Genomic DNA, 27,156 nt, shown 5'->3' with positions numbered 1-27,156 from the left:
GTAAGAAAAAGAAAAAAATGAACAAAAGGGCTCAGATGTAAAGTTAGCAAGTGGCTATGAGTGACTCTACAAGTGCAATAAGATGTCTGCATAAGAGGCACAAACTGAATGCTCATTGGTTTGCCCTGCTCTGCTACTGTCTGGGTGATTGTGTCAATGACACCAATAAACTGCTCTGAACGATTAAAAACTGTTATTTCAGAGATTTCAAGACTTTTAAAAATATCCTCCTATGGAAAAGTCCAGCATTTGAAGTAATGCTATGAATTAAAGCATCAGCAGCATAGGTTGAATGCATTTATCATTCGGGATGGCAAGTAGCTGTGTTTATTCAACAAAAAATGTTAGCAAAACAGCGCCTCCCCCACAAGAGCAATCTGAAGAGTGCTGTGCTTCCCAGGAACAGCACAGCGCTGCTACCTAATTCCTGATAAGTGAATACACCTATTTAATTATTTAAACATCCATCGATTTCCACATTGATGAAAAGTCATAATTATAAAAATGGCTTAAAGCATCAACCTTTTACTTTGCTGACTCTGTCCTGTGGAAACGGACATCAACTTTATATATTAAAGCTGCTCTCTCAATAAATAGTTGATAATGCAAAAAGCACGTTGTGCATTCCAAGACGTGCGTGTTTGGTAAGTGTTGCATGAGGCGTCCAAGGTAAATGTCAGTTCTTTTCTAGCATTACTGGCAGAAACACACATTACCTGTATTTCCATTGTGTATTTATCATCATGATTCTGGAAAATGTAACTGGAACCCGTCATTCCTATGAACACTGGTTCCCCAAAAGCAGGTCTAAATAGAATGAAAAACCCAGCTCCTTTCAAATTCTCCCTGAGGAGGATGAAATGAGAATCAGCTAAGTTTAATGCCTTTGATTGTGATTGTTAGAGGTGTGGAGACTGTGAGTTTAACAGCCCAGGTTCCCGGACCTACTAGAATGCTTCTTACTGAATCCCAAAATATACAGGTAATGAAACTCTGCCTCCTCAAAAGAACCAAATAAAGTGCATTCTTTGGGGAAAATGAAGCAAGGTAGAGGCAGCTGAACACTGACGGGCATGGATATGTCAAATCAGAAACTTAATTAAAAGTTGAAGTGAATGGAAACTCCTGCAGTAGCTGCCAGCTTAGCAAGGCAGCACACAGGCACACAGTGGCGCGCCAGCACTGTCCCTCCAGAGGCCTGCTCTTCTCTCACAGCATCTAAAACCCCTCAAGATGAACATACAAGTCCCACATACCAGTCCCACAATCTTCCATTCTGTACTGAAACAGACAAATTTGCTAAAAGATGGCTTACTGCATTTTATAAAATCAAAACTATCCTATTTCTAAGGACCTAACAAGTTGCTATTCCTGTGCTCAGTAAAGACAAACAGAAGGAAAAAAAAAAAAACGGGAAATCTGGCACTGAATATCTAATATATTGTAATAGGCTAAAGTAGTCAAAGTCATGGTATTAAACACAGAAACAACTGATAAAACACTCTTATTTCTGAAGCCATGACAACAAGGTACGTTGCTAAATGTCTGTGTTTACATTGATGAAGTCAGTAACAATACTGCTACCTCAAATTATATCACCTAATAAAAACATGTTACCAAAACGGCGGTTTTCCCAGTCTCTAAACACCTTAAAATAGATGCATGGCCAACTATTATTTAACGTATATTTACAATAACTACTTTGTAAAGTGTATGCCTTAGTGCAAAAATGACTAAACTTCCATTCTAAAAATGAACATACTACATTGATTCACAACATGAAGTGTCAATTAGAGACTACATAAAATACATAAAATTATATGGTGGTATACAGTACACCTTACTTAATTGAAAAGCAAGTTTAAAACATCCTTGCCTTAAAAGTGCAATTACATTCTATTATACAGCATAGTACTGTCACCTTTGAGTCCCCTTAATACAGCATTAATGCATTTTCTAACCAAATTTTCTAACTCATTTTGAAAGCACCTTAATTGTTAAGGACACAGTGATATGATGGCAGGGTGTACAGAGTTCTGACTTAGAGGAGTAACTCCTCATGCAAATGGCCAGAAACTTGAGACTCAGCAAAAGAGAAGCAATTATCCCCTTGTTTTTCCAAATGATGTTATGTCTCCTACACTCTGAGCATTCAAGTCTATTCCCATTCATACTCTGAACTCTCCAAACCAATGTCCTTTGCTAATTTTAAGAATACAGAAACATTTGCGGGGATAGTGGGCCCAGAAGGCCAAAAGACAGCTGAAAAATGCTCCCCAAGTGGCCTAACGTGCCCTTCCCACCACTCACAAAAGTCCCTGCCAAATAACCCAAAGCCATGAGTATTTCAGGACCCCCAAAGCAGACAATTGCAAACCAAGGGCTAGGGTGGACACGACCCTGGAACTCAATGCCAAGCAACACCTCACCTTTCCCTAGCATCAAATTACAAAATGCCAGGCAGCAGCAAGAAATGATAACAAAGCCATAAACAGCTGGAAATAATTACACAATTGTCAAGCTGCAAACAAGACAAAAGCAAAGCAAGGCTAGTGAATTCAATATCAGAAAGGATGCTGATGAGAAGGTAAGAGAAGCATTTTAGCTGTTTCCAATTTACTGTTATAGAGTAGCAAATAATAGGGTTGATGGAGTTTTGTGCAGTGTGTGTGCGCATGGGTGTGTGTGTGCGTGCATGTGTAACTTCAGAGAGAAAGAAAAAAACATATTTTATGTGTTCCTAGAAAATGTGAGATAAAAGATATGAAAGCACAACCAAAAAAATATTAACAGGCTCTGAAGGGATTCTTCTAGAGTTGCTACAACTACAACATGCAGATGAGAAATATGTCTTTAAAGTTATCTTCTTTAAAAGCATAAGAAAAATACACAGGCAATGCCACAGTCCAGAATTCATCACATAAAACACCTGACAAGTGGGCAAAATGCCAAAGCAGAAGACAGACTGGTCCAGATTCAAAGAATACTAGGGAAAGAGGCAATTCCTGTAAGTGCTGAGGTGGGTCACAGGTATGTAAATTCTCATCTTCCAGAAGGGCATTTCATAGCCTCAAGTGTTTACCAACTGCCTATAATTCAAGAATGCCTTCCGAGACAACAGAGTTGAGCAAACAATCTTTCCATGGTTTCAATGAATAAGGCTATTGGCGATTTTTAAACCAGAATAACTTCGGTCATTCCATGGTGGGCCAACGCTTTATTACAATATTTGGATTTCATGTGGCAAACTGTTTCATACAATGTCCCCAAAAATGCTACTCTCTGAAGTGGAATGCCATAAATAAAATACGTACTTGGTTACCAGGCAGCATGCATAACACATATGGTACATTGGCCCAAAAATCATATTTTAAAAATGCTTAAAAGTTAATGTAACAATTTAAGCTGTTTCTACCCATTTTCAGAGAATTTATCCCTAAAGGCCAATTTTATTTCCTATCAAGAGAATATTTGGATTAATCCTGTTGATCTGCTAACTGTTCAAATTCTTTGAACCCCTCTAATCTCTCCTCCCCGGCCCATTTTTTTTTTACTTTATTTCCTGAAGGGGAGAATGAAGGACCATATATTTCACAATGTAATTTTAAGCTTATGCTTAAAATGTTGCCTGTTTGAATTAAAATTGATGCAGCTTCTGATAAAAGCCTAATAATCAATTCTCCATTCTCATTACTCTCCAGAATTACATGGATGCAGACCCATTTCTTAAGTTTGTGGACTACTCTCATAGGTTATTATCCGGCAGTGCAGCTGAGTGTAAAGATAACCACATTCATTCTCCTTATCTGTAATGATGTAATGCATCCCAGCCCTGGGTCTAGATGATTGGGGAATAATGGGATTGTACAACTGCAGGGATGACAAACAATAGTGCAGCGTCTTTCTCTGGTACACTGAACCCCACGCCTCCAATGCAAGGTGAAAGGCATCAAAAATAGGCACCAGTCTGCCCCTTGGATGAAGTTAGCATTTTTTGGCCGGAGGAGCATCTGCTCTGGCACTGAAACAGCAATACCAACACGGAGACGAGAGCCATGCAAAAACACTCAGTTTCCAAGCCCCAGCCAGGACAGTGCGAGTGAGTATCCTGCTTTTCTTTGTGTTTAGAATCAAGTGTCATCTAAAAATAACCGATTGGTAGGAAGAAGTCACTGCACAGTACCATGCCAAGAAACCCGGGGATCAGAGACTCCTCTGATAACTGATGCTGCTCGGGGCTCACGTTTGTTTGGAAAACTAAATCTGCCTCCATTTTCTGTGCCGGAAAAAAATCATCGCTTCCTGCTACCACAGAGACCTTACCTTTTGCAGAAGCTGGGAGCCGGAGTACTTAGCAGCTATGGATTTTATCTCCCCACCAAAAGCCGAGGCCCAGAGCTTCACCCTACAGGGAGAAGGGGCACAGGAAGAAATGTAACACCCGTGTCACAGTCAACACGCACGCACACGCACACGCACACATGGGGCTATGGCTGAAGGAGCAGGGCGATGTAACACGTTTTAAAAGAAGAAAAGATAGAAAAAGCGCCTGGGTGGAAACTGCCAGCACCAAACTGCAGAGCGCAGCGCAGGAGGGGGCCCGAGGGGGGTCTCGGAGTTGAGAATGGCGCAAAGTCTCCAGGCTCTCTAAAAAGACCACTGAGTTTCATTTGAATAGTTGCCCGAGGACTCAATTCCCCAAACTGGGCATCACCTGGCAAATAGCAGTCAGAAGAAATCCACCCATCCCCCCTCCCAAAAAAGAAGTGGGGCGGCAGGGGAGCAAAGAGGGGGGTAATTCAGCGGCCCATGGAAGTTGGATTCCGTAAACAGGCTCCAAAGTTGGTGCCGTAACTTGAGGTGAGCCTCCAGATCTCACTCGCCAACCTGCCGGCAGGGGCCAGAGCATCCCACCCCGGCCTCGCAGCCCGCCGCCGGTCCCGAAAGGCAGGTGCCAGCGGTGAGGCCGACGCCCGCGGCGGGTCCTGTCCAGCCGCACCTGCAGGCGCTCAAACTTGGGCACAGCGGGTCGCGGGCGGCCGGGTCCCCTCCCCGGGCGGCGCAGGAGCCGGCACTTACACGGAGAGCGGTATCTGCTGCTCCGAGCGCACCACGTCCCCCAGCGCGGCGTAGAGAAGCGCGGCGGCGAGGAGCGCCGAGGCCCCCCGGGACGCGCGGCGCGGCGAGCCCGGCCCGGCCATGCTGGGCTCCCTCCGACGCGCCGCTGCGGCGGCGACGAGAGCGGCCGCGGGGAGCTGCGCGGAGCGGGCGGTGGGCGAGCGCGCGGGGCTGCCTGCTCCGCTCCGCGCCGCCCCGCCTGCCTCTCGCGCGCCCGGCTCACTTGGGGAGCAGAAAAAGGAGCGGGTGGCAGGGCGGGGAGGGCGGAGAGGAGGAGGGAGGGAAGAGAGGTGGGGAGGGAGGCGGGCGGGGGAGGAGGCAGCGAGACGCGCCTCTAGCAGCGGCGGCCGCCCAGCCCCGCCTCGGCGGCCCCGGGGAGTCCGGCGGGCCGCGGCGGGAGGGCTGTGGGGCGGGAGGCGCCGCGCGGGCGGGGACTCGCAAACTCCAGTGTCCTTGGCCGCGCCGGAGCGCGCCCTGCCCCGCCCGGGCCACTGCGGCCCCTGAGTTCTTTACAACTCCGCAGTCCGCCACCGCGGGCGCGACACTCGGGCTGGCCGAGGGCCGGAGCGACCCGAGCAGGGGTGGGGGTTGGGGGCGCGGGAGGGAGGCCGAGGGCAGGGCGCGGCACTCCGCACTTTGCGGGCAGTGGCTCGGATCGGGCGTCACGCGCGGGGTCCGACCCTGGGCCGGGCGGAGTCGGGGGTCACGGGGTCGGCGGCCGCGGACCTAAAGGGGGCGCGCCCTCCACCCCTGCCACGCGATTCTCCTGCCGGGAGAGAGCCTGGGAAGAAGCCGAACGAAGTCTGAGGAAAAAGCACGGGCTTGCGGCGGCAAGCGGGGTTGCAAGCAGGGCGGAGCGGGCCGGGGATGGGACTGGGTGGGAGCTCGGGGACTCTGGCGAGGGCAGCACTGCTCCTGGCGCCCGACAGGGGAAGGCGCGGAGGGCGGTGCTGCCACCGCGGCGCGGGCGCACCAGCGCGGGGCTCCCAGCATCCGGCCGCAGCGCTGCCGCCCCCGGCGTGCCCGACCCAGGCCCCGGGGCTCCCCAGCGGCCCGCGCTCTGGCTCGCTGAGCTCGGAGTCTGTCCGGCTGCGGCGACTGGTGGGGACCGGGATGTCAGGGCTGGGAGAGAAAGCCAACGAGGCGCCCAGTCGATCCTGACCGGAGGACATCCTGGATTTCGGGATAAAAGATTTATTCGAGCCTAGAAATTGCCTGCTCGCCACTCGGGCGCCCACTGCACTGGGCAGGAGGCAGTGAGCGCAGTGGGCGCAGGAGGTGGCACCTTCTCGCTGCCCGCAGAGGCAGGGGCGAGGAGAAAGGAAGTCGGGGAAGCCCCTGCGTGTCCGGGGAACCAGCCTTCCCCCTGCGCCTCCTTGGCCGCTGCCCCCACCCCGGGATCCAGCTTGCAGAGCCCCTCTCCCCTGTGCGAGGTCTGGGGTGTGACTGGGAACTTGTGAAGCCCTCGCGCAGGCTGGCGGTAAAGACCGACCTGAGTGAGGCTGAGTCATCCTTGCCCGGCGGAGCGCAACTCCGGCGACCCTAGAGAGGAGCGTGCTCCTAATGTCGCCTGGGGCTCCCGGCGCGCCAAACGCCTGGGTTCTCATTTGCATGCCTTTCTGCCCTGTCACCTGCCCTCGGCCTCAGCACCCTCAGGTTGCAGAGAAGTGGGTAAGGGTGGGCTCCAGCTTCCGCCAGGTGGTGTCCGGCTAGGATCCAGGCCGGCTCTCCTGCCCAGCAGTCCCTGGAAAAAGTTACCCCTGCAGATGTTGGGCTTGATCTCAGAGTTGGCAGCGAGGGAGAAGGACTGCTACCGAGGGGCTCTTGGTGCTTTTTCCGAGTGCGGGCAGACCTCGAGCTCTCTTAGGCTCTGGTAGGTCGCGCTCCCACCTTGGGGGGCAGCGCAGGGGGCAGCGGAAGGAACAGGCCCCAGTCCAGGAGCCCCAGGTGCGCCTCGCCCACTGGCAGTGTCTGCAATCTCTACGGATGACTAACTGGTTATAATGAATTCTCCGCTTCTGTGCATACCCTCCGCCTGAGGAAGCGTGCCCGCCCTTTCCAAACCCACCCAAGCGCGGCCTGAACCCCGAGGCAAGGGGTCCCGGGGCTTGGACCAGGGGTTTAGGAGAAAATTTGTTTCCTGTCAGGAACGCGGGATCATTCTTCCTAAATGAAAGCATAAGTGAATGAACCAGTGAGTGGGTGCATACTAGCTCTTAGTAAGACACCCGTTTCGTTTATGGTATCTATATAATAACAGCCCTTCATGGCTTCACTCATTCATGCAGTCGATAACTGTCAACCATCTTCTATTGATAGGTACAGTAGGACACGCTGGGCAGCCAGTAGTGAACAAATCAGGCGACCTGTCCTCACAGTTTACACACTACAAGGAGGACAGGCTTACTACAAAAACCATAATGGTAAATACACAATTAATACATTTTGACAAGGGAAAAACAATACTGTATATGAAGAAAAAGTACCTGTGACAGCCATACTGTTGTTATGCCTGTTAACTGATGAAAACATCGAGGCACGGCAAAATCTTACAGCTTAGTCATATTTAAGCAACCGCTTGACTTCTGGACTATACTGAAGGCCACTTGGACATTAAAGTCATGAAGACATTTCATAATAAAGTCACTGTGCATTGCCAGCCTGACACAGGTGAATTTTGCAGTTGTTTCGGGGCAGCTAGAGAGCAGGGATGAGAAAGGCCAGGCACAGGAAGTCATAGTCTCAGGTGGACAGTGTTTTGAGCATTTGTAACACACACAGACCATCTTGGGCAGAACATTATGCACATCACATTTCAGATGGATCCTGCTAATCATTTCCTAGTATCTCAAAAATAAAAAATATTTAAACTGATTTATTTATTCTGATATTAATAAACTCAGAACTCAAGGTGTCCAAAGATTTGGAGTCTTACCACTTACATATTGTAATATTCTTTCCAGAACCACAAAAATCAGTGCTGGAAGGGGTCTATAAACTATCTAATCTCACAGTCTTATTTTAACTGAGAGGAAAATGAGGCCCAGAAGGATTTAGCCACTTGTCCAAAGACACATACCCCTTAAAGAGAATGTTCTCACTTTGAACCAGGAAGTTCCTGCAGCTACATGAGGATAAGGGACCAGGAGCACCTTCCAGTAAGCCAAATGTGGTACCAGGGCATTGGGTGCTACTTGCCATTTTCACCCAAAAGCTTGTATTTCAACACCCAACTCTCAGTTGAAGCATGGAATCCAGCCATATAAAACTTTCATTGGTAGACCTATGCACTCCATCCCATCCAGCTGAGGATGTCCCACTTTGTCCTGCAACAGGAGTTGCTGGAGGAGTTTGAACAGAAGTGAAAGATGATGAAACAGAAATGAATGTTTTAGAAGCATTCGCCTGATCCTGGCATATGGAAGGGATTCTGGAGGAGCCCCTAAAGCAGTAGTTCTCGTCAGTGTGTGAGAGGGCATTGCCCCTGGCAGCATTTTGGACAGCTGGGACTTTTTTTTTTTCTCTAAGACTGAGTCTTGCTCTGTTACCCAGGCTGATGTGCAGTGGCACATCTCGGCTCACTGCAACCTCCACCTCCTAAGTTGAAGTGATTCTCTTGCCTCAGCCTCCCAAGTAGTTGGGATTACAGGGGCCCATCACCATGCCTGGCTAACTTTTGTATTTTTAGTAGAGACAGAGTTTCACCATGTTGGCCAGGCTGATCCTGAACTCTTGACGTCAAGTGATGTGCCTGCCTCAGCCTCCCAAAGTGCTGAGATTATAGGTGTGAGCCACTGTGCCCGGCCTAGTTGGGATTTCTTTCTGTTTGTCATAATAACTTGGATTACTGGCATTTAGTGGATAGGGGCAGAATAGGCCCATAAAAGGACTTTCAAATGCCCCACTGGACATTCAGGTAAGAGAAAAACCCCACTTATAACCATCTGAATCTAGAACTAAAAGCCATTTTACACATAAGAGGAGTTTTTGCATGGCTTTAATAAAGACTAAATATTCCAGGAATGCAATCATGATGTCAATAAAGGCATGGGTGTCTTCTGTTTTGTTCAGAATCTTACCAAGAAGTTGTTTGGTTGCTTCTTGAGGTTTGTTTCATTTGTTGTTTTTCATTTTGGAAAATCTCCAACACCAACTGTGCTCACAGATCCTGAGTTACCAACACACACACCTGTATCAGTCTGCATTTGGGGTGTGGCATTCAAAGTTAGTCTGCATATAGGCACAGACAGTTAATAACATCATTAGATATTGTAGTTAAATCTTGTGCAAGCATTTCACATAGTTAAATAATTCTTATTTTATTATAAATTACTTTTATTTTACTTTCTCTTTGCTATTACCAAATAAGGTATCATATTGTCTTTTTAAAATTCTGACTTTGATTAAGTTATATTGTCTCAGAATTTCACGTCAGGATAGTAAAGTGCGTGTTGAGTCTATCTGGGTGAATATCTACTGTGAAAGGAATACCAGCTAAAAGGTTGAGATGTTGCTGATGAGGAAACAAAATGATTCAATCAAAAGGAGGAAAATGGCAAATGCTTTCATGTTTAACCCAGCAATTTCTCTGCTGGAAATTTATCTTACAGTTACTGTATTAGTCCATTCTCATGCTGCTAAGAAGAAATACCCAAGACTGGTTAATTTGTAAAGAAAAGAGGTTTAATTGATTCACAGTTCCCCATGGCTGGGGAGACCTCAGGAAACTTACAATCATGGCAGAAGGCACCTCTTCACAGGGCAGCAGGAGAGAGAATGAGTGCAAGCAGGTGAAATGCCAGATGCTTATAAAACCATCAGATCTTGTGAGACTCACTCATTATCACAAGAACAGCATGGGGGAAACCACCTCCATGATCTAATTACCTCCACCTGGTCCTGCCCTTGACAAGTGGGGATTACTACAATTCAAAGTAAGATCTGGGTGAGGACGTAAGAGCAAGCCACATCACTCTGCCCCTGGCCCTCCAAAATCTCATGTCTTCACACTTCAAAATGCAATCACACCTTTCCAACATTCCCCCAAAGTCTTAACTCATTCCAGCATTAGCCCAAAAGTTCAAGTCCAAAGTCTCATCTGAGACAAGGCAAGTCCCCCTGCCTATAAGCCTGTAAAATCAAAAGCAAGTTAGCTACTTCCTAGATACGATGGGGGTACAGTCATTGGGTAAATACACATGCTCAAATTAGAGAAATTGGCCAAAACAAAGAAGCCCCATGCAAGTTTGAAATCCAATAGGGCAGTCATTAAACCTTAAAGTTCCAAAATGATATCCTTTGACTCCATGTCTCACATCCAAGTCTTGCTGACGCAAGAGGTGGGGTCTCACAGCCTTGAGCAGCTTCACCCTTGTGGCTTTGCAGGGCATATCCCCCCTCCTGGCCGCTTTCATGGGCTGGTATTGAGTGTCTGCAGCTCTTACAGGTGCACAGGGCAAGCTGTCAATGGATCTACCATTCTGGAGTCTGGAGGACAGTGGTCCCCTTCTGACAACTCCACTAGGCAGTGCCCCAGTGGGAACTCTGTGTGTGGGCTCCCATTCTACATTTCCCTTCCACACTGCCCTAGCAGAGGTTCTCTATGAGGGCTCTGCCCCTGCAGCAAACTTCTGCCTGCACATCCAGACATTTCCTCTGAAATCTAGGCAGAGGTTCCCAAACTTCAATTCTTGACTTCTGTGCACCCACAGGCCCAACACCACATCTAAGCTGCCAAAGGTTGGGGCTTGAACCCTCTGAAGCAATGGCCCCAAGCTATACATTGGCTCCTTTTAGCCATGGCTGGAGCTGAAGCAACTGAGACATAGGGCACCATGTCCTGAGACTACATAGAGCAGGGGGTCTCTAGGCCTGATCCACAAAACCATTTTTCCCTCCTTGGCCTCTGGGACTGTGAAGAGAGGAGCTGCTGTGAAGGTCTGTGATATGCTCTAGAGATATTTTCCCCATTGTCTTGACAATTACCAGCTCCTCATTACTTATACAAATTTCTGCAGCTGGCTTGAATTTCTCCTCAGAAAATGGGTTTTTCTTTTTTATCACATTCTCAGCCTGCAAATTTTCCAAACTTTATGCTCTGCTTCCTCTTAAATGCTTTGCCACTTAGAAATTTCTTCTGCCAGATATCCTAAATTATCTCTCTCAAGTTCAAAGTTCCACAGATCTCTAGGTCAGGGGCAAAATGCTGCCAGTCTCTTAGCAAAAGCATACCAAGAGTGACCTTTACTCCAGTTCCAAACAAGTTCCTCATCTCCATCTGATACTACCTCAGCCTAGACTTCATTGTCCATATCACTATCAACATTTTGGTCAACACAATTCAACAAGTCTCTAGGACATTCCAAACTCTCCTACATTTTCCTCTCTTCTTCTGAGCCTTCCAAATTGTTCCAACCTCTGACCGTTACCCAGTTCCAAAGTCACTTTCACATTTTTGGGTATCCTTATAGGAGCACCCCACTCCTGCTACCAATTTACTGTATTAGTCTGTTCTCACACTGCTATGAAGAAATAGCCAAGACTGCATAATTTATAAAGAAAAGAGGTTTAATTGACTTACAGTTCTGCATGGCTAAGAAGGCCTCAGGAAACTTACAATCATAGCAGAAGTCATCTCTTCACAGGGTGGCAGGAGAGAGAATAAGTGCAAGCAGGGGACATGCCAGATGCTTCTAAAACCATCAGATCTTGTGAGACTCACCCATTATCATGAGAACATCATGGGGAAACTGCCCCCATGATCCAATTACCTCCACCTAGTCCTGCCCTTGACACATGGAGATTATTACAATTCAAGGTGAAATCTGGGTGGGGACACAGAGCCAGGTCTCCCAAAGAGCAGAAGACTGGAAACAACCCAACTGACTACCAATATATGATTGGTTAAAGAAACTGATACATCCAGACAATACAATATTATGTAGCTGTTTTTGAAAACTGAGGAGGATTTCTACATATGGAGGTGAAAATATCTGTAGGATATACTAATTTTTTTAGAGGCAGGACACATAACAGTGTATATGGTGTGCTACTTTTGTGTAAGGGGCAAAAAATAGAATACATATGAGTATTTGCTTAAAGAAACAATGGAAGATACAGAAGAAACTGCTAATATTTATTCCCTGTTGAGAGACTGGGGGAACAGAGGAGAAGGAGACAGGAGTGAGAGTGAAATTTTACAATGTTCATCATTTTAAATCATTTATTTTGATTATTTTTTTTTTTATTTTTGAGATTGAGTCTCACTCTGTCACCCAGGCTAGAGTGCCGTGGCACCATCTCAGCTCACTGCAACCTTCCGCCTCCAGGGTTCAGGCGATTCTCCTGCCTCAGCTTCCTGAGTAGCTGGGATTACATGTGTACGTCACCACACCTGGCTAATTTTTGTATTTTTAGTAGTGACGGGGTTTCACCATGTTGGTCAGGCTGGTGTCACTCTCCTGACCTCATGATCCACCTGCCTCGGCCTCCCAAAGTGCTGGGATTACAGGCGTGAGCCATCGCACTGGCCTCATTTTGATTTTTGAGCCATGTGAATATATTACTTATTGAAAGCAGTAAGAATACAGTTTTTCATAGTATTTGTAACAGTTCAGCTAGTGGGATAGAGCGGAGGGAGCAGACATTAGAGTGAAATGTGAAGGACATTTAAAATCCTTGATCTTAAGTGTTTCTCAAACCCTGAGAGGTCCTGATTCAGGAAGTCCAAGTTGGGACATGAGGTGGAGGGACATCTATATTTTTAATCAGTTTCTGGGAGGATTCTGATGCCCATACTCATGGAGCACAAGGCTTCCTTTACAGGTGTAGAGCCTATAGCAGTATGGACTTTGGGGTCACACAAACCTAGGTTCAAATTCTGGCTTACCCTCATCGTAGCTGTGTGATGTTGCTCAAGTTACCTAACCTCTCTGAACACCCTTTTCTCAACTGCAAAGGATGGATAACAAAGAACTGACTTCACATGAACATAAGAGGATGAAATGGGATAATGCAGCTAAGTAGTCAACAAGCATTACTTATTACCTTCATCCTGCAAACACATCAAGCCTTTCAGCACCCAGGTACTGCTCTGGCTATCACTCTGCCTAGGCGTGCCAAAGCCACAGGGAACCCTTCCCTCCATCCCCCGACTGCTGCCTAGCCCAGACCTTTATCATTTTATTCCTATATTCCTGAGACTGACTCCCACTAGGTCATCCCTCCTCCTTTTGTCCCCTTTAAATACATCTTTCTTCCCACCGTAACCAGAGCCATCTTTTCAAAAACAAAAATCAGACCCTGAGAATTCCCTGCTCAAAATCCTCCAGTGGCTTCTGTTGCAAATTCAAATGCAGACTCCTCACCCAAGGTCCTTAGCTTCCCCTGCAGCCTCCCTCTCCCTCCCTCTCTCCCTTGCCTGCTGTGCTCCGGCCTCCTTCTCCTTGGAGTTCCCAGAACAAGCTAAGCTTGTTCCCACCCTGGGTCTGCTTGTGCTGTGCTCTCTGCCTGGATTGCTCTTCCTCCGTGTTGCCCCACGGTTATTTCTCACTGAATTTGGATATCTGCTCAGAAGTCCCCTGTTTGGGGAGAACTTCCCTGAACACCCTAGGTTAAAAAGAAACACACATATACACACACACCTCTGAACTGTTACCTTACTTTATTTTTCTTCCTAGCAATTATCACTACTGATTTATTTGTAATTTGTTTACACTGTGTCTCCCCCACTAGATGGGATGTGTCCACCGTCTTCATCACATGACCATAATGGCTTAGCAAGCCCTTAAATGTTGTGGGAGCTCAATAAATATCAACTGCATGCCAGGTCAGAGTAGGGGAGGATACCAGCTTGGAATTTCCTTCTGCTCAGGTCCTGCCTCTTCCTATTCTTCCTAGGCTGTGGCTCACCCTAGACACAGGCCCTTTACAAAAAGTACTTGATTTGCCAAGAAAAAGAGAACCTGGGAAACCGTTTCTCTGAAGAGAATTCTCAGTTACATCCCTGTGGGAGGATGCCGGTTGAAGGAAGAGGAGAAGGAGGGATAAGGAAGACACTATAAAAACGCCACATCAAATGCTGTTTTTGAAGCTGTCAGAGGAATCTTTACAAAAAGCATGTAGAGTGGAAGATGGTATGTCTGCAGGTATTAACATGTGAAACATTCAAACAACACAGATGTTTCAAAAGGATGATTTGCATGTGATCACCTGTTTCTAAAATCATAACCTGGAAGGAAAGGAAGACCTATGGAAGCTAAAGAGCAAGGCAGCGGAGGAGGTCACTCCTCAGGGCTGGAGTGAATGTCCCATCAGCAGGAAGTGATACCTGTCTCTTAAATTGAGAAACATGACCACATTAGCAGGCCCAAACCAGGTAACAAGGCCCAGGCAGTGGTCCCTGACCTCCTTACAATGCATGCATTTGCAGCTTTCCCTTCATTGAGTTGTTTTCACTGATAATAACTAATTTTTAAATGCTGAATTTCGGCCAGGTGTGGTGGCTCATGCTTGTAGTCCCAGAACTTTAGGAGGCCACGCCAGGAGAATCCCTTGAGTCCAGGAGTTCAAGAACAGCCTAGGCAACATGGCGAAAACCTGTCTCTATAAAAAATACAAAAATTAGCCGGGCATGGTTGTGCACGGCTGTAGTCCCAGCTACTCAAGAGGCTGAGTTGGAAGAATCCTCTAAGCCTGGGAGGTGGAGGCTGCAGTGAGCTGCAATGAGGCACTGCACTTTAGCAGGGGTGAATAAATAAATTTATTCTCTAAATAAATTCATTTATTTAGAGACTGAGAGCCTGTCTCTAAATAAATGAATGATGAATTTCAATAGTGTAAATATCTCTTACTCATTAAAACATTTTTTTAATGGCTGTTTGGGGATATACAGTATTTAAACTCCAGGAATATCTATAATTTTAAAACATTGCCTTCTGCTGTATTACTTTTATAATAAAGATAAGTACAGTACTTAAAATCTTATATGAAATAAGGAGATTTAAAATATATATGAAGACCCTCTGTTTGAAGTCAACTTTTGGACTCAATCTCTCATCCCAGGCCATGTTCCCCAATGCTATTCAGCAATCTCTCACGCTATTCAATAAGCTACATGTCGGAAAACAAACCACTTTTAAAATAAGATAAATACAGGTATTTAGGGTGGAAAATGATCTATTTAAATGCACACACATTCCAAAGGTGAACAGAAGTTTGCCACTGTTTTTAAGTACTAGTCAATCATTCTCTGTCTCAGTCTTTCTGTCTCTCTGCCTCTCAGCATAGACTGAGGTTGAGTAAGAACTGAGTATAACTTGCTGTTCTGGAAGGAGAACTTTAAATCCTTAGCTTATTTAGAGAGCATGGGTTCCCTTAATTGTGTGACCATTTCATTCCATCATGATTTTACCTGTGTACCGTTTCCTATTGCATGAGCTGGTGAGAAGTTGACCCATCGTCACGTAATAGCCTAGTTATTGCCTGTAATCCCAGCTACTTAGGAGGCTGAGGCAGGAGAATTGACTGAACCCAGGAGGTGGAGGTTGCAGTGAGCCGAGATCGCGCCATTGCACTCCAGCCTGGGTAACAAGAGTGAAACTCCATCTCAAAAAAAAAAAAAAAAAATAGCCTAGTTATTAAAAAATATTCTAAGTGGTCAAATAAACATGGACTTTTTTTCTATGGTAGATCTTTAGTAATCACATATTTAAGAAGAAATGTTTGAAGTTAAGGAGTACACGGCCTAATCCAAACTCACTGGAATAATTAAAGTTCATTTGACAGACTTGCTCTTTAGAATGTGAATTAAAATGACAGTATCATCCAATCAAAAATTTTCTAACCCTTGCAAATTCTTTCTCTCTTGTTTTCTTTCAGGGAATGAAATGCAAGTTCTAATTTTAAGAATTTTACTTAGGAAAATAGAATGAGCATAAAATATTTAGCTGTAATAATATTTATCATAGTATTGTCTATAATAGAATAAGAAACCACTTAATTGCCTTAAAATGGGGTATTGTTTAAATTAATCATAGTTGAGTAATGCAATATTGTGCTGCTATAAAAATGATGTTGATGATACCTTAACTACAAAAAAAGTGATTTAAAAAATGTATTGATATGTAATATAAATTTATATAATACTAACCCAATACATTAAAATAGTTATTACCAATAAATACATATGAACTATATAAATATCTCAAATGTCTTTATAATCAGTGAGATTATGTTTTTCTTTATCTCTCTTTTTATTATTTCTTTTAAATTATAGAAGCAATGTGTTAACATAATTTTAAAAATAGTTCAGCTGGGCATGGTGGCTCACACTTGTAATCCCAGCACTTTGTGGGGGCTGAGGCAGGTGGATCACTTGAGGTCAGGAGTTCAAGACCAGGCTGGCCAACATGGTGAAACCCTGTCTCTACTAAAAATACAAAAAAATTAGCTGGGCTTGGTGGCACATTCCTGTAGTCCCAGCTACCTGGGAGGCTGAGGCAGAAGAATTGCTTGAGCCCTGGAGGCAGAGGTTGCAGCAGGCTGAGATCATGCCACTGCATGCCAGCTTGGGCTATAGAGTAAGATTCCATCTCCAAAAAAAAAAATTGAGGCCCAAAACCCACATTTACAATAAGGAACAGGAATGTGCTTATGATGGCCAGTCTCTGTGAAGCAGTAAAGGGTGACTGCAACCACAGAGAACACACAGACTCTTGGCATGAACATATGGCTCTATCCAATCAGCCTTTTTTCCTCTCTCAGAAAAATAACTAAAAAGCAACAAAGATTATTTTTTTAAAAGCCACAAACTCCATTATCATCAAAACTTGAAGGCAGGTATAGTCTGCAGACTACCAAATATAGTAAAGACTCCCCAGAGGAGCAGGTGATGCAAAAGTTGTCCTGAGGATGCGGGGGAAAAGGGACAGAGAGCTGTGAGGGGTCTCAGCATTAGCAGACTCCAGAAATCACAGCGGCTCCAGCGAAGGCCTCTCCTTAAGTACAGATGCTCTGTCTCTTGTGGCAACAATAGATACAGGACTAAAGTTAAACAAAACTGGAGGCAGAAGCCCTCCAGGACTCAGGGTGGTTCCTTGAAGCAAAAGAGATGGTACCACACAAGGAATCTCATGGCCATATTAAATTGAAGAGCCTGTCATGACAGCAGAAAAGGAGAAAGTCTGTGGGTTATGAAGGAAGGCTAGCTCAGCTTGTTCCCCCGTATGTGGTTCCTATCCATATGCACATACTTAAAGCTCCTGCAAAGTTAGTAACCTAGGAACTCAAGAAGTTCAATGATGAGTAAGAAGAGGGAAGGAGGGGAAGAGGAAGGAGGAGGAAAAGAAGAAAGAGGAGGAAGAAGAGAAAGAACAACTGGCCCAGCATCAGTACAGTCAATTTTTTAATGGAAAAAGAATAGCAACACTTAGCAAAGAACAAAGAACACTCATCAGAAAAAATGTTACTATGGAGCAGACAAAAATTGTAACCATTTATTTCACCAACTTTAAGAGCATAAGAAGCCATCCTCCTCACTGATGAAAGATCACAACACAGAAATACAGGACCTCAAAGATGACAACACAGGAGGGAATGACATAGAAGCTGGTGGAATTCTGGGAAGAATTACACAAAACTGATAAAACCAGCAAAGAAATAGAGATAAAATTGGAAAGGATGAAAGGGAGAATAACTACAAGAAAAAAAAAAAAACTCAGGGAAGTAGAGAATGGAAACTATAAAAGCAAGCAAAATAAAACGGAAATAAAGAAAGAGTTAAAATATTAGCTAGAAAATGAGACACTGAGGACAGGACAGGCTGATTTGACATATGCATGATAGTCTTCAAAGAAGGAAACCAAGATAATGAGAATATAGCAAATATTTAAAGATATAATTCAAGAAAATTTCATGGAAATATAAGAAAATGTGAATCTGCATAGAGAAAAGACATGCCGTATATTAAGGAAAGGTTATCCTGAATGGTTAGCCTTGAGAAAGAAATTGGATTTTAAAGATAAAAAAAGAATCCTTTGGATAGCTTAGCAAAAGTATCAAGTTGTTTATAAGGGGAGGATCAGTCTGGCCTTCAGATATCTCCATAACAACACTGAAGGCCAAAAGATAATGGAGCAATTCCTATAGCATTCTTAAAGGAAAAAAAAAAGTGTGAGATAGGTATTTTATATCCAAGCAAACTGACTTTCTACTGTAAAGGCTTCATACAAATAGTGGTAAACAAGGAAAATCTCAAAGAATGCTCTATATATGAGATCTTGCAAAAGCTATCAAAATATAAATTTTAGCTCAACAAGCGATGCCTGGTGAACAATAGCAAAAGGACTGTAGGTGAGTGATGAATATATTTCACTATACAATTAAGATCAAACAAATGTGAATTTGTTTGATCTTAATTGTATAGTGAAATATACACAATGTATAGTGAAATATACACAATTGTATAGTGAAATATACACAAAATATGAACACAATAGAATGTAACTATTAGACAATGTAGAGAGCTGAGGTATCTAAAATACAGAAAAGTAAAAGAGGAAAAGAAGGTGGGAGCAACAGAAGTTGTTGATTGTCACATCTGAAGTAGCTAAGTGACAAAAGATATAATTTAAAGTCTATAAAACTTATATTTCACAGCACAATGGTAAAAAAGATGGCATTATTGCCTAAAGTCAGGTATGGGATAGAGAAAAGGAGGGAGAGAGAATTTTAATTTTATCATAGCTCATTATATATTATTAAATAGATACTGCTCAAAGAAATAAAGAACCAAGAGTATTATAGAAATTAAAAGTAATTATCAGAACAAAAATCCATAACTTCCTAAATATTGAAAGAATTACGGAGAGGAAAAAAAGCAAAAAGAAACATAAAATAGCCCAGATACTGAAAGATTTATTTGAAAAAAAATACCACATAGACCAAAAAGATGAAAATTTTTTGATGGGTTACTTCTTGGTGTTTTGTCTTGTGACAGTCTCACTGTGTCACCCAGGCTGGAGTACAGTGGCAAGATCACAGCTCACTGCAGTCTTGACTTCCCAGGTTCAAGCAAGCTTCTCACCTCAGCCTCCTGAGTAGCTGGGACTATAGGTGCACATCACCATGCTTGACTAATTATTTTATTTTTTATTTTGTAGAGACAGAGTCTCACTTAATTCTGCTTTTTACCAAGAATTTCAAATTGAAAACCAAAAAGTAAAGCCTTATTTTATGTTCTATGACAAAGGGCATATTTTCAATAAGATCATTCACAGAGGTTTAACAAAAAGTGGGGAGGGGTGCGGCAAAGAAAAGCCAAATAAATGGGGAGAGAGATCCAAGATGGCTGATCACTAGCAGCTCGGGCTCGTAGTTCCCAGTGAAAGCGCAGAGAACGAGAGGACGCCACACTTTCAGACGAATATTTGTTGCTCACGGACCAGGAGATTCCCAGCAGAGGAGCCCCACGTGTCGCCAGGGTGACTCCTGTGGCCGGCGCGGCGGTTTTGCTGGTGCCTTAGCATGCCAGTTTTTGGTGCAGAGTCCAGAGATTCCTGGGCAGAAAAGCACCATCAATCTTAACACCACTGTTTTGGCCGGTGCAGTGGGTTGCTCAGATTTCGGCGCTGGGAATCAACAAGTTGGACGTCTCCTCAGAGACCTAGTTAGAAAGTCGGTAATTACAAAGACAACAGACGGATAAATATATAATGAAGGGAAGAAATCAGCGTAAAAAGGCAGAGAATACTCAAAATCAGAATGCCTCTCCCTCTACAGGGGATCGCAATTCCTCATCAGTAACGGAACAAGGCTTAATAGATTACAAGTGTGTTCCAATAACAGAAGCAGGTTTCAAAACGTGGGTGATAAGAAACTTCTGTGAATTAAAAGAACTTGTTCTAACCCAATGCAAAGAAACTAAGAACCTTGAAAAAAGGTTTGATGAAATGTTAACGAGAATGGACAATTTAGAGAGGAATATAAGTGAATTGATGGAGCTGAAAAACACAACACGAGAACTTCGCGAAGTATGCAAAAGTTTAAACAGTCGAATTGATCAAGTAGAAGAAAGGATATCAGAAGTTGAGAACCAGCTCAGTGAAATGAAACGAGAAGACAAGATTGGAGAAAAAAGGATGAAAAGGAATGAGCAAAGTCTCCAGGAAATATGGGACTATGTGAAAAGACCTAATTTACATTTGATAGGTGTACCTGAATGTGATGAAGAGAATGAATCCAAGTTGGAAAATACTCTTCAGGATATCATTCAGGAAAACTTTCCCAACCTGGCAAGGCAGGGTAATATTCAACTCCAGGTAATACAGAGAACACCACAAAGATACTCTTCAAGAAGACCAACCCCAAGGCACATAATTGCCAGATTTATTAGGGTTGAAATGAAGGAGAAAATACTAAGGGCAGCCAGAGAGAAAGGTCAGGTTACCCATAAAGGGAAACCTATCAGACTTACAGCAGATCTCTCAGCAGAAACCCTACAAGCCAGAAAAGAGTGGGGACCAATATTTAACATCCTTAAAGAAAAGAACTTTCAACCCAGAATTTCCTATCCAGCCAAACTAAGCTTTATAATCGAAGGAAAAATTAAATCCTTTGCGAACAAACAAGTACTTAGAGAGTTCACCACCACCAGGCCTGCTTTACAAGAGCTTCTGAAAGAAGCACTATACATATAAAGGAACAACCAATATCAGCCTTTCCAAAAATATATCAAAAAGAAAAGAACATTAACACAATGAAAAATTTACACTAACTAATGGGCAAAACAGCCAGCTAGCATCAAATGCCAGTATTAAAGTTATATATATTCTAATCGGATAAAAAGCCAAAACCCATTGGTATGCTGCATCCAGACCCATCTCACATGCAACGATACACAAAGACTCAAAACAAAGAGAAGGAGGAAGATTTATCAACCAATCAGAGAGTAAGAATAAACAAATAAATAAAAAGCAGGAGATGCAATCCTCGCCTCTGATAAAGTAGACTTTAAAGCAACAAAGAGCAAAAGAGGCAAAGAAGGACATTATGTAACGGCAAAAGGATCAATGTAACAAGAAGAGCTAACGATTCTATAGATCAACGAGACAGAAAATTAACAAGGACATCCAGGACTTGAACTCAGACCCGGAACAAGTAAACTTAATAAACATTTATAGAACTCTCCACTTCAAATACATAAAACATACATTACCACCTCACACCTATTCCATAAGTGACTACATAATTGGAAGTAAATCACTCCTCAGTAATCGCATAGCATTTCATAGGTTTAAATGAAATATTGGTTGGCTGCTCGTTTGTTATTTTCTTCCCTTATTCCTTACTGCTTACGTCAAGTATAATTATCGGTATAAAAGAGGTTTTCAATACCCATTACTAAAATGCATTCTAGCCTGGGCAAGAAAGCAATACTTCCATTCTCTCTCTCTCTTTCTCTTCCTTTTTCCTCCTCTTCTTTATTCTTTTTCTTTCTTTCTTTCTTTAAAAAAAAAAAAAAGCCAAATAAATGCAAACAAAAAGAAAGCAGGAATTATAAGTTTAAATAAGAAACAAGGTAAAGTTACTGCCAAAAAGCATTTAAAAGGCAAAGAAAATTATTCTATGAAACTAAAATGGTGGCTGAAACCTAGGTAAGCTTAGGTTAGAAAAAAAATACACTAAAATGATGGAGTTTACAATGAAGATATAATATTTATAAATATTTATTTATCAAATACTGTAGAACAACAGATATAAAAACTAGAGAAATAGAAACACTATTACTGGAAAAGATGAACTCACCATGATAGGCTCAGTGGACAAAAAATATAAGAATATAGAAGTTCTAAGTAACACAATTAATGAGGTAGATCTGAATGATATATTTTTCATACTCTGCCTCTATAATAGAGAGCACTTTTTTTCAAATGCTTTTGTAACACTCACAGAAATGGACTATAAAGAAAACTTCAATAAAGCTCCAAAAATGAACATTATAGACAATATTCTCTGATCAGAATGTGAAAAAGAAATTGCAAATTTCCTAGGGAATAAAAATATTTCAAGTACTAAATAAAAGGTTATGGGGATGTAGCTAAGGCAGTACTCAGAGGAAAATTCATCTATTTAATGTTTATAGCAATAAAAATGATAAAATGACAACCAATGAATAGACATTTGACCCCAAAATTTAGAAAAAGGGTAAGATAGGAAAGCTCAGAAAGACTAGGTAAAGTTAAAGGCAGAAACTAATGATTAGAAGCATTATAAAAAATTACAAAGGAAGCACACATACATTTACACACAAAACAAAAAACTATAGGCCCATTTCACTTATGGTAATCCAAATCCCCAAATTATATATTAACAAATAGAATGTAGCAACACATTGAAAGAATAATTCATCATGACCAAGTAAGACTGATTCAAAAAATTCAAGAATGGTTCAGTAGTAGGAAATCTTTTAATATAATTCATCCTGAAATATTATTAATAACTAACAAAGAAAACTAATAAGATTATCTCCATAAATGCTGAAGAGACAGTTGTCAAAATTCTGCAACTATTCTTTTTTCATTGTTGTTATTGTTTGGTTTTTGCTTTTACAACTTTATTTTTTGATTTTTGCTTTTGCAAGTTGTGTATTCTGCATTATAATCATCACATAACTCAGTGTATGTATATGTATGTATATGTATATGTATATGTATATGTACGTACATATACATACACTGAGTTATGTGATGATTATAATGCAACTGAAATTATACATGGAACTGCATATCTATAATTCATATGATGATGCACATTAATCTTAAACGGCACACTGAATGACAACATCTATCATATCTTCTTTACTAACCACCATTAGTTTTTCATTATATCTTAACAGAATATAATATGTTATAAATTAAACAATGTGATTTTTGTTATAAAAACAGTACAATGGCTAAATTTTAATATAATTATTATAATGAAACAGAAAGGTCTTATGAGGCTAAGTGGATGGGCAGTTAAAGATTAAATAAGCTTCAACAAATGTAAAATCATAGTTATAAGGAAAACAATCTATGCAACCTTCCTAAGGCATAATCTCAGTTATGATTTGTGGCCCAGCAAGGAGATCTTGGATTCTCATCAGTCCCTGAAAGTGTGTCATATTCCCTTTAAAGAGACAGCAACTATTCTAGATTCAAAAAAATACATGATAATATAGGATTCAAAAAAAAACTTCCTTAACATAATAGCATAAATGTATCTCAGCTTGAAATGTTTAATGAGGAAACCCCAGAAGCATTCTGATCAAAATTAAGTGCAAGATAAGGATGCCAACTAGCTCTTCATCATTTAACATAAAATAACCTGCTTCCTTGATGTACGTACTTAATGTACTAGTCAATGTAATTTGATAGCAGGGGAAAAATAAAGAAAACTGAAGTCATAAAATTAGAAAGAGGAGATAAAACTATCATTATTTGAAGGTGATCTAATTGTGTACCTAGAAAATCAAAAAGAATCAACTGAAAAACTGGTGTGAGAATTTAAAAGGATACCGGGGTGCTACCTGACGATGTAGAAGTTAATAGCTTTCATGTATACATATATATACCACAACTAGTTAGAAGATATAATGGGAAAAAAATACCTCATATACTGTACTAGTAGCAAGAAAGACAAAATGCCTAGGGGCAAACTTAAAAGAAATGTGTAAGAAAAATTGTAAACACCATTAAAGGACAGAAAAGATGCCCTGAATGAAAGGAAAGATATCATTATCTTAGATATCTTTAGATAAATAGTATCAGTGATCTCCAAATTAATTTAGACATTTAATATGGTTTAATAAAAATTATCCATAGCTTTGCTTTAGAACACACAATTCTAAAGCTCACATGGAAAAACCAATTAACATACTTGGGAAAATCCTGAAGACAAAATGTAATAATGGAAGACTAGGCCTACTATAGGTTCCACAGTGTCCCCCACACAGCTCCCCGAAGCACACACATATTCCTTCTGTGTCCTGATCTAGAAACAGAGTGCCTTGACCTCTCTGTGACCTGACCAGCTACATGTTCCCTGCAGGTGTGAACCCAACCAGGGGCCATGAACATTCTCAGGCACCAATAAAGCTGCTTAGGTTGTTGCTGAAAAACACTGAGAACGTAACTCTTTTGGTAAACACATAGAAAAATTAGCCCGTGTCACTAACCAAATTCCTTAAACTCTCATATAAAACCCCATAACCCGACCCCCTTAAGGCAGATGTACCTAGGTAGAACATCCCTTGTCTTACCGTCTGACTCGAGGATCTGCAGCAGACTCCTCTGTACAGGAGTTCCCCTAATGAATGCTCTGGACTGATCATCCTAGTATTCAGTGCTTCTTTCTTTGAAATGCCAACTGGCCCCATCTCAGGAAGATTTGGGGAACTCCCTTGTAGGAATTCCTTTGCTGCTGCTTTTGGGGTGACTACAGCCGTGGATTTGACTTTACAGAACACCTAACAAGTATTAAAATATAAAGCCTCAATAATTAAACCTTGTGATAGTGAAAAATGAACAGATAATTAGACCAAAAGACAAAAACAAACAGACAATCAAAAACAGCACAGAAAATCCTGAAATAAACCCAATAAATACTTCATAGGCCTTTAATATATGATCAAAGGAGAATCTCAATGAAAATGGAACTGTACTTGGTGTTGAGACAATTAGACAGCTATCTGGAAAAGTTAAATTTGGGTTTATACCACACCCATGTCAGGGTAAATTTCATTTGGATATAAGATTTAAATATATAGAAACAATTCCCCTTCCCTAATACACATACATACCAAAAATATACTAGAAGAAAACATGAGAGAATTCCTTTTAAAACTTGGAATGAGAAAGACCTACTTAACTATGACCTCAAATCTAGAAGTCATAAAAAAGCTAAATTACATAGAGAAGTTTAAATCACATAGCTAAAGAAAGGTTGGGGATAAGGCAAAGTTGTTGACAAACATCCCTCCATTGCAAACAGGGTCCTCCTCTATGTGCAAGGCAGAGACTTGTCCCAGCTACAAGGCAGCAGTCCACCAAAGGCTGATGTCAGGGCAGGTAACTCTGAGAAATACCTTTAAAGCAGTGGCCCCCAACCATTTTGCCACCAGGGACCGGTTTCATGGAAGACAATTTTTTTTCCCGGACTGGCGGTTAGTGGGGTGGTTTTGGGATGAAACTTTTCCACCTTAATAATCAGGCATTAGTTAGATTCTCATGAGCACATAACCTAGATTTCTTGCATGTGCAGTTCACAATAGGGCTCACACTCCTATGAGAATCTAATGCCACCACTGATCTGACAGAAGATGGAGCTCAAGCAGTAATGCTCACTCACCCAACACACCTCCTGCTGTGTGGCCTGGTTCCTAATAGGCCATAGACGGGGACCAGTCCATGGCCTGGGGATTGGAGACCCCTGCTTTAAAGGACTCCAGGCCTTCATCATGAAAACTTTAGCTACTCTCCTAAGTCTAAGGGTAGGTTAGAAGGGCTGACAGAGCTGAGAGAAATCCCTATGAAGCCTATGGACATTGAAAGAATGGTAAGTGGACACTATCAACAACTTTATGCCACCAAATTTGACAACGTAATTTAAATGGACAAATTCCTTGAAAAACACAACTCCATACAAAATAGAAACAAGAAGAAAAAGAGAACATAAAAACCCATCTATGAAATAAATTTTAATAAAACAGACAAAAAAAAACCTCTAAGTTAATGTAGCTTCACAGTAAATTCTATCAAAGATTGAAGAAATAAATAATTATAGACACAAACACTTTAAGAAAATGGAGGAAGGAACAATTCCAGCCTCATTTGATGAGACTAGCATAACTCTGATACAAAAACTTGACAAGATCATTAAAAGAAAAAAATTACAAATCAATATCCCTTATGAACATAAATGTAAAAACTCTAAATAAAATATTAACAAGTTGAATCAGCAATATATAAAAAATGGTAATACATGATGACCAAGAATGGTTTTGTCTTTTGAAAAATAATAGAAACATAAATTGTTTAATCCTATTAAAAAATCAGTGTAATTCACCACATTAACAGAATAAAGGAGAGAGGAGAAAAAAGCATGTTCCTCTTAATATATGCAAAATAAAATTGAAAAATTCAATGCAAATTTAAGATTTTTTAAAATAGCTTAAAACTAGGAATAGAAGCAAACTTCCTTAGTCTGATAAATATCATCTGCCAAAAGCACCTACAGATAGCATCATATTAATGGTGAAGCATTGAATAATTTCCCCTACAACTGGGAATAAGGCAATATTCTCACTTGTATTTAACCCTGAACTGGAAATCTTAACCAGTTCAGTATGGCAAGGAAAAGATTGGAAAGGAAGAAGCACAATTTTCATTATTGGCAGATGACATGATTGTGTACATAGAAAACTCTGCAGAATCTACAAAAAGTAAATTTTTAAAAAATCTCATAAAACTAATAAGTGAACTTAAAAAGGTCACAGATACAAAGTCAATATACAAAAAGCAATGAACTTCTATATATTTGTAACCAATAAAAGTGTATTAGTCTATTCTCGCTTTGCTGTAAAGAACTACCTGAAACTGGGTAATTTATAAAGAAAAGAGATTTAATTGACTCACAGTTCTGCAGGCTACACAGGAAGCACGGTTGGGAAGGCCTCAAGAAACTTACAATCATGGCAGAGGGTGAAGGAGAAGCAGGTGTGTCTTACATGGCCAGAGAAGGTGGAGGACAAAAGGGCAGGCGCCACACACTTTTAAACAACCAGATCTGATGAGAATTCACTCACTATCATGAGAACAGCAAGGGGGAAATCCACCCCCATGATCCAATCACCTCAGACTCAACCCCTCCTCCAACACTGAGGATTACAATTCGACATGAGATTTGGGCATAGATACAAATCCAAATCATATTAAAAAGTGAAATTTTAAAATAGCATAATATTAGCAACAGACAGCAAACAGGTAGGAATAAATCTGAGAT

The 27,156-nt window shown here is 41.9% G+C and overlaps 1 protein-coding gene across 5 annotated transcripts in view; it reads right to left on the bottom strand.

Moving 5' to 3' along the window:
- The window catches only part of CACNA2D3 (calcium voltage-gated channel auxiliary subunit alpha2delta 3), a 963,339-nt gene that overhangs the window by 926,025 nt on the left and 10,158 nt on the right, over positions 1-27,156 (bottom strand). For 2 of the 5 annotated variants that reach the window (XR_002478711.2, XM_021671646.1), the window contains exon 2: positions 4,324-4,405. The exons of 1 other annotated variant lie outside the window; for it this stretch is intronic. Coding sequence is in view for 3 of the 4 variants with exons in the window: in XM_021671646.1 (XP_021527321.1) it covers positions 4,324-4,405 (82 nt within the window). In the remaining variant the exon portion in view is untranslated. Of the gene's footprint in view, positions 1-4,323; positions 4,406-5,079; positions 5,363-27,156 lie in introns of those variants that run through there. 2 more of the 5 variants (XM_012460603.3, XM_021671645.1) reach the window with 2 other exon arrangements.

This window comes from Aotus nancymaae, unplaced genomic scaffold (genome assembly GCF_030222135.1).
Source record: "Aotus nancymaae isolate 86718 unplaced genomic scaffold, 86718_ANA_hifiasm-v0.15.2.pri h1tg000067l, whole genome shotgun sequence".
Taxonomy (NCBI): Eukaryota; Metazoa; Chordata; class Mammalia; order Primates; family Aotidae; genus Aotus; species Aotus nancymaae.
This window is presented reverse-complemented; position numbering and strand designations above follow the sequence as displayed.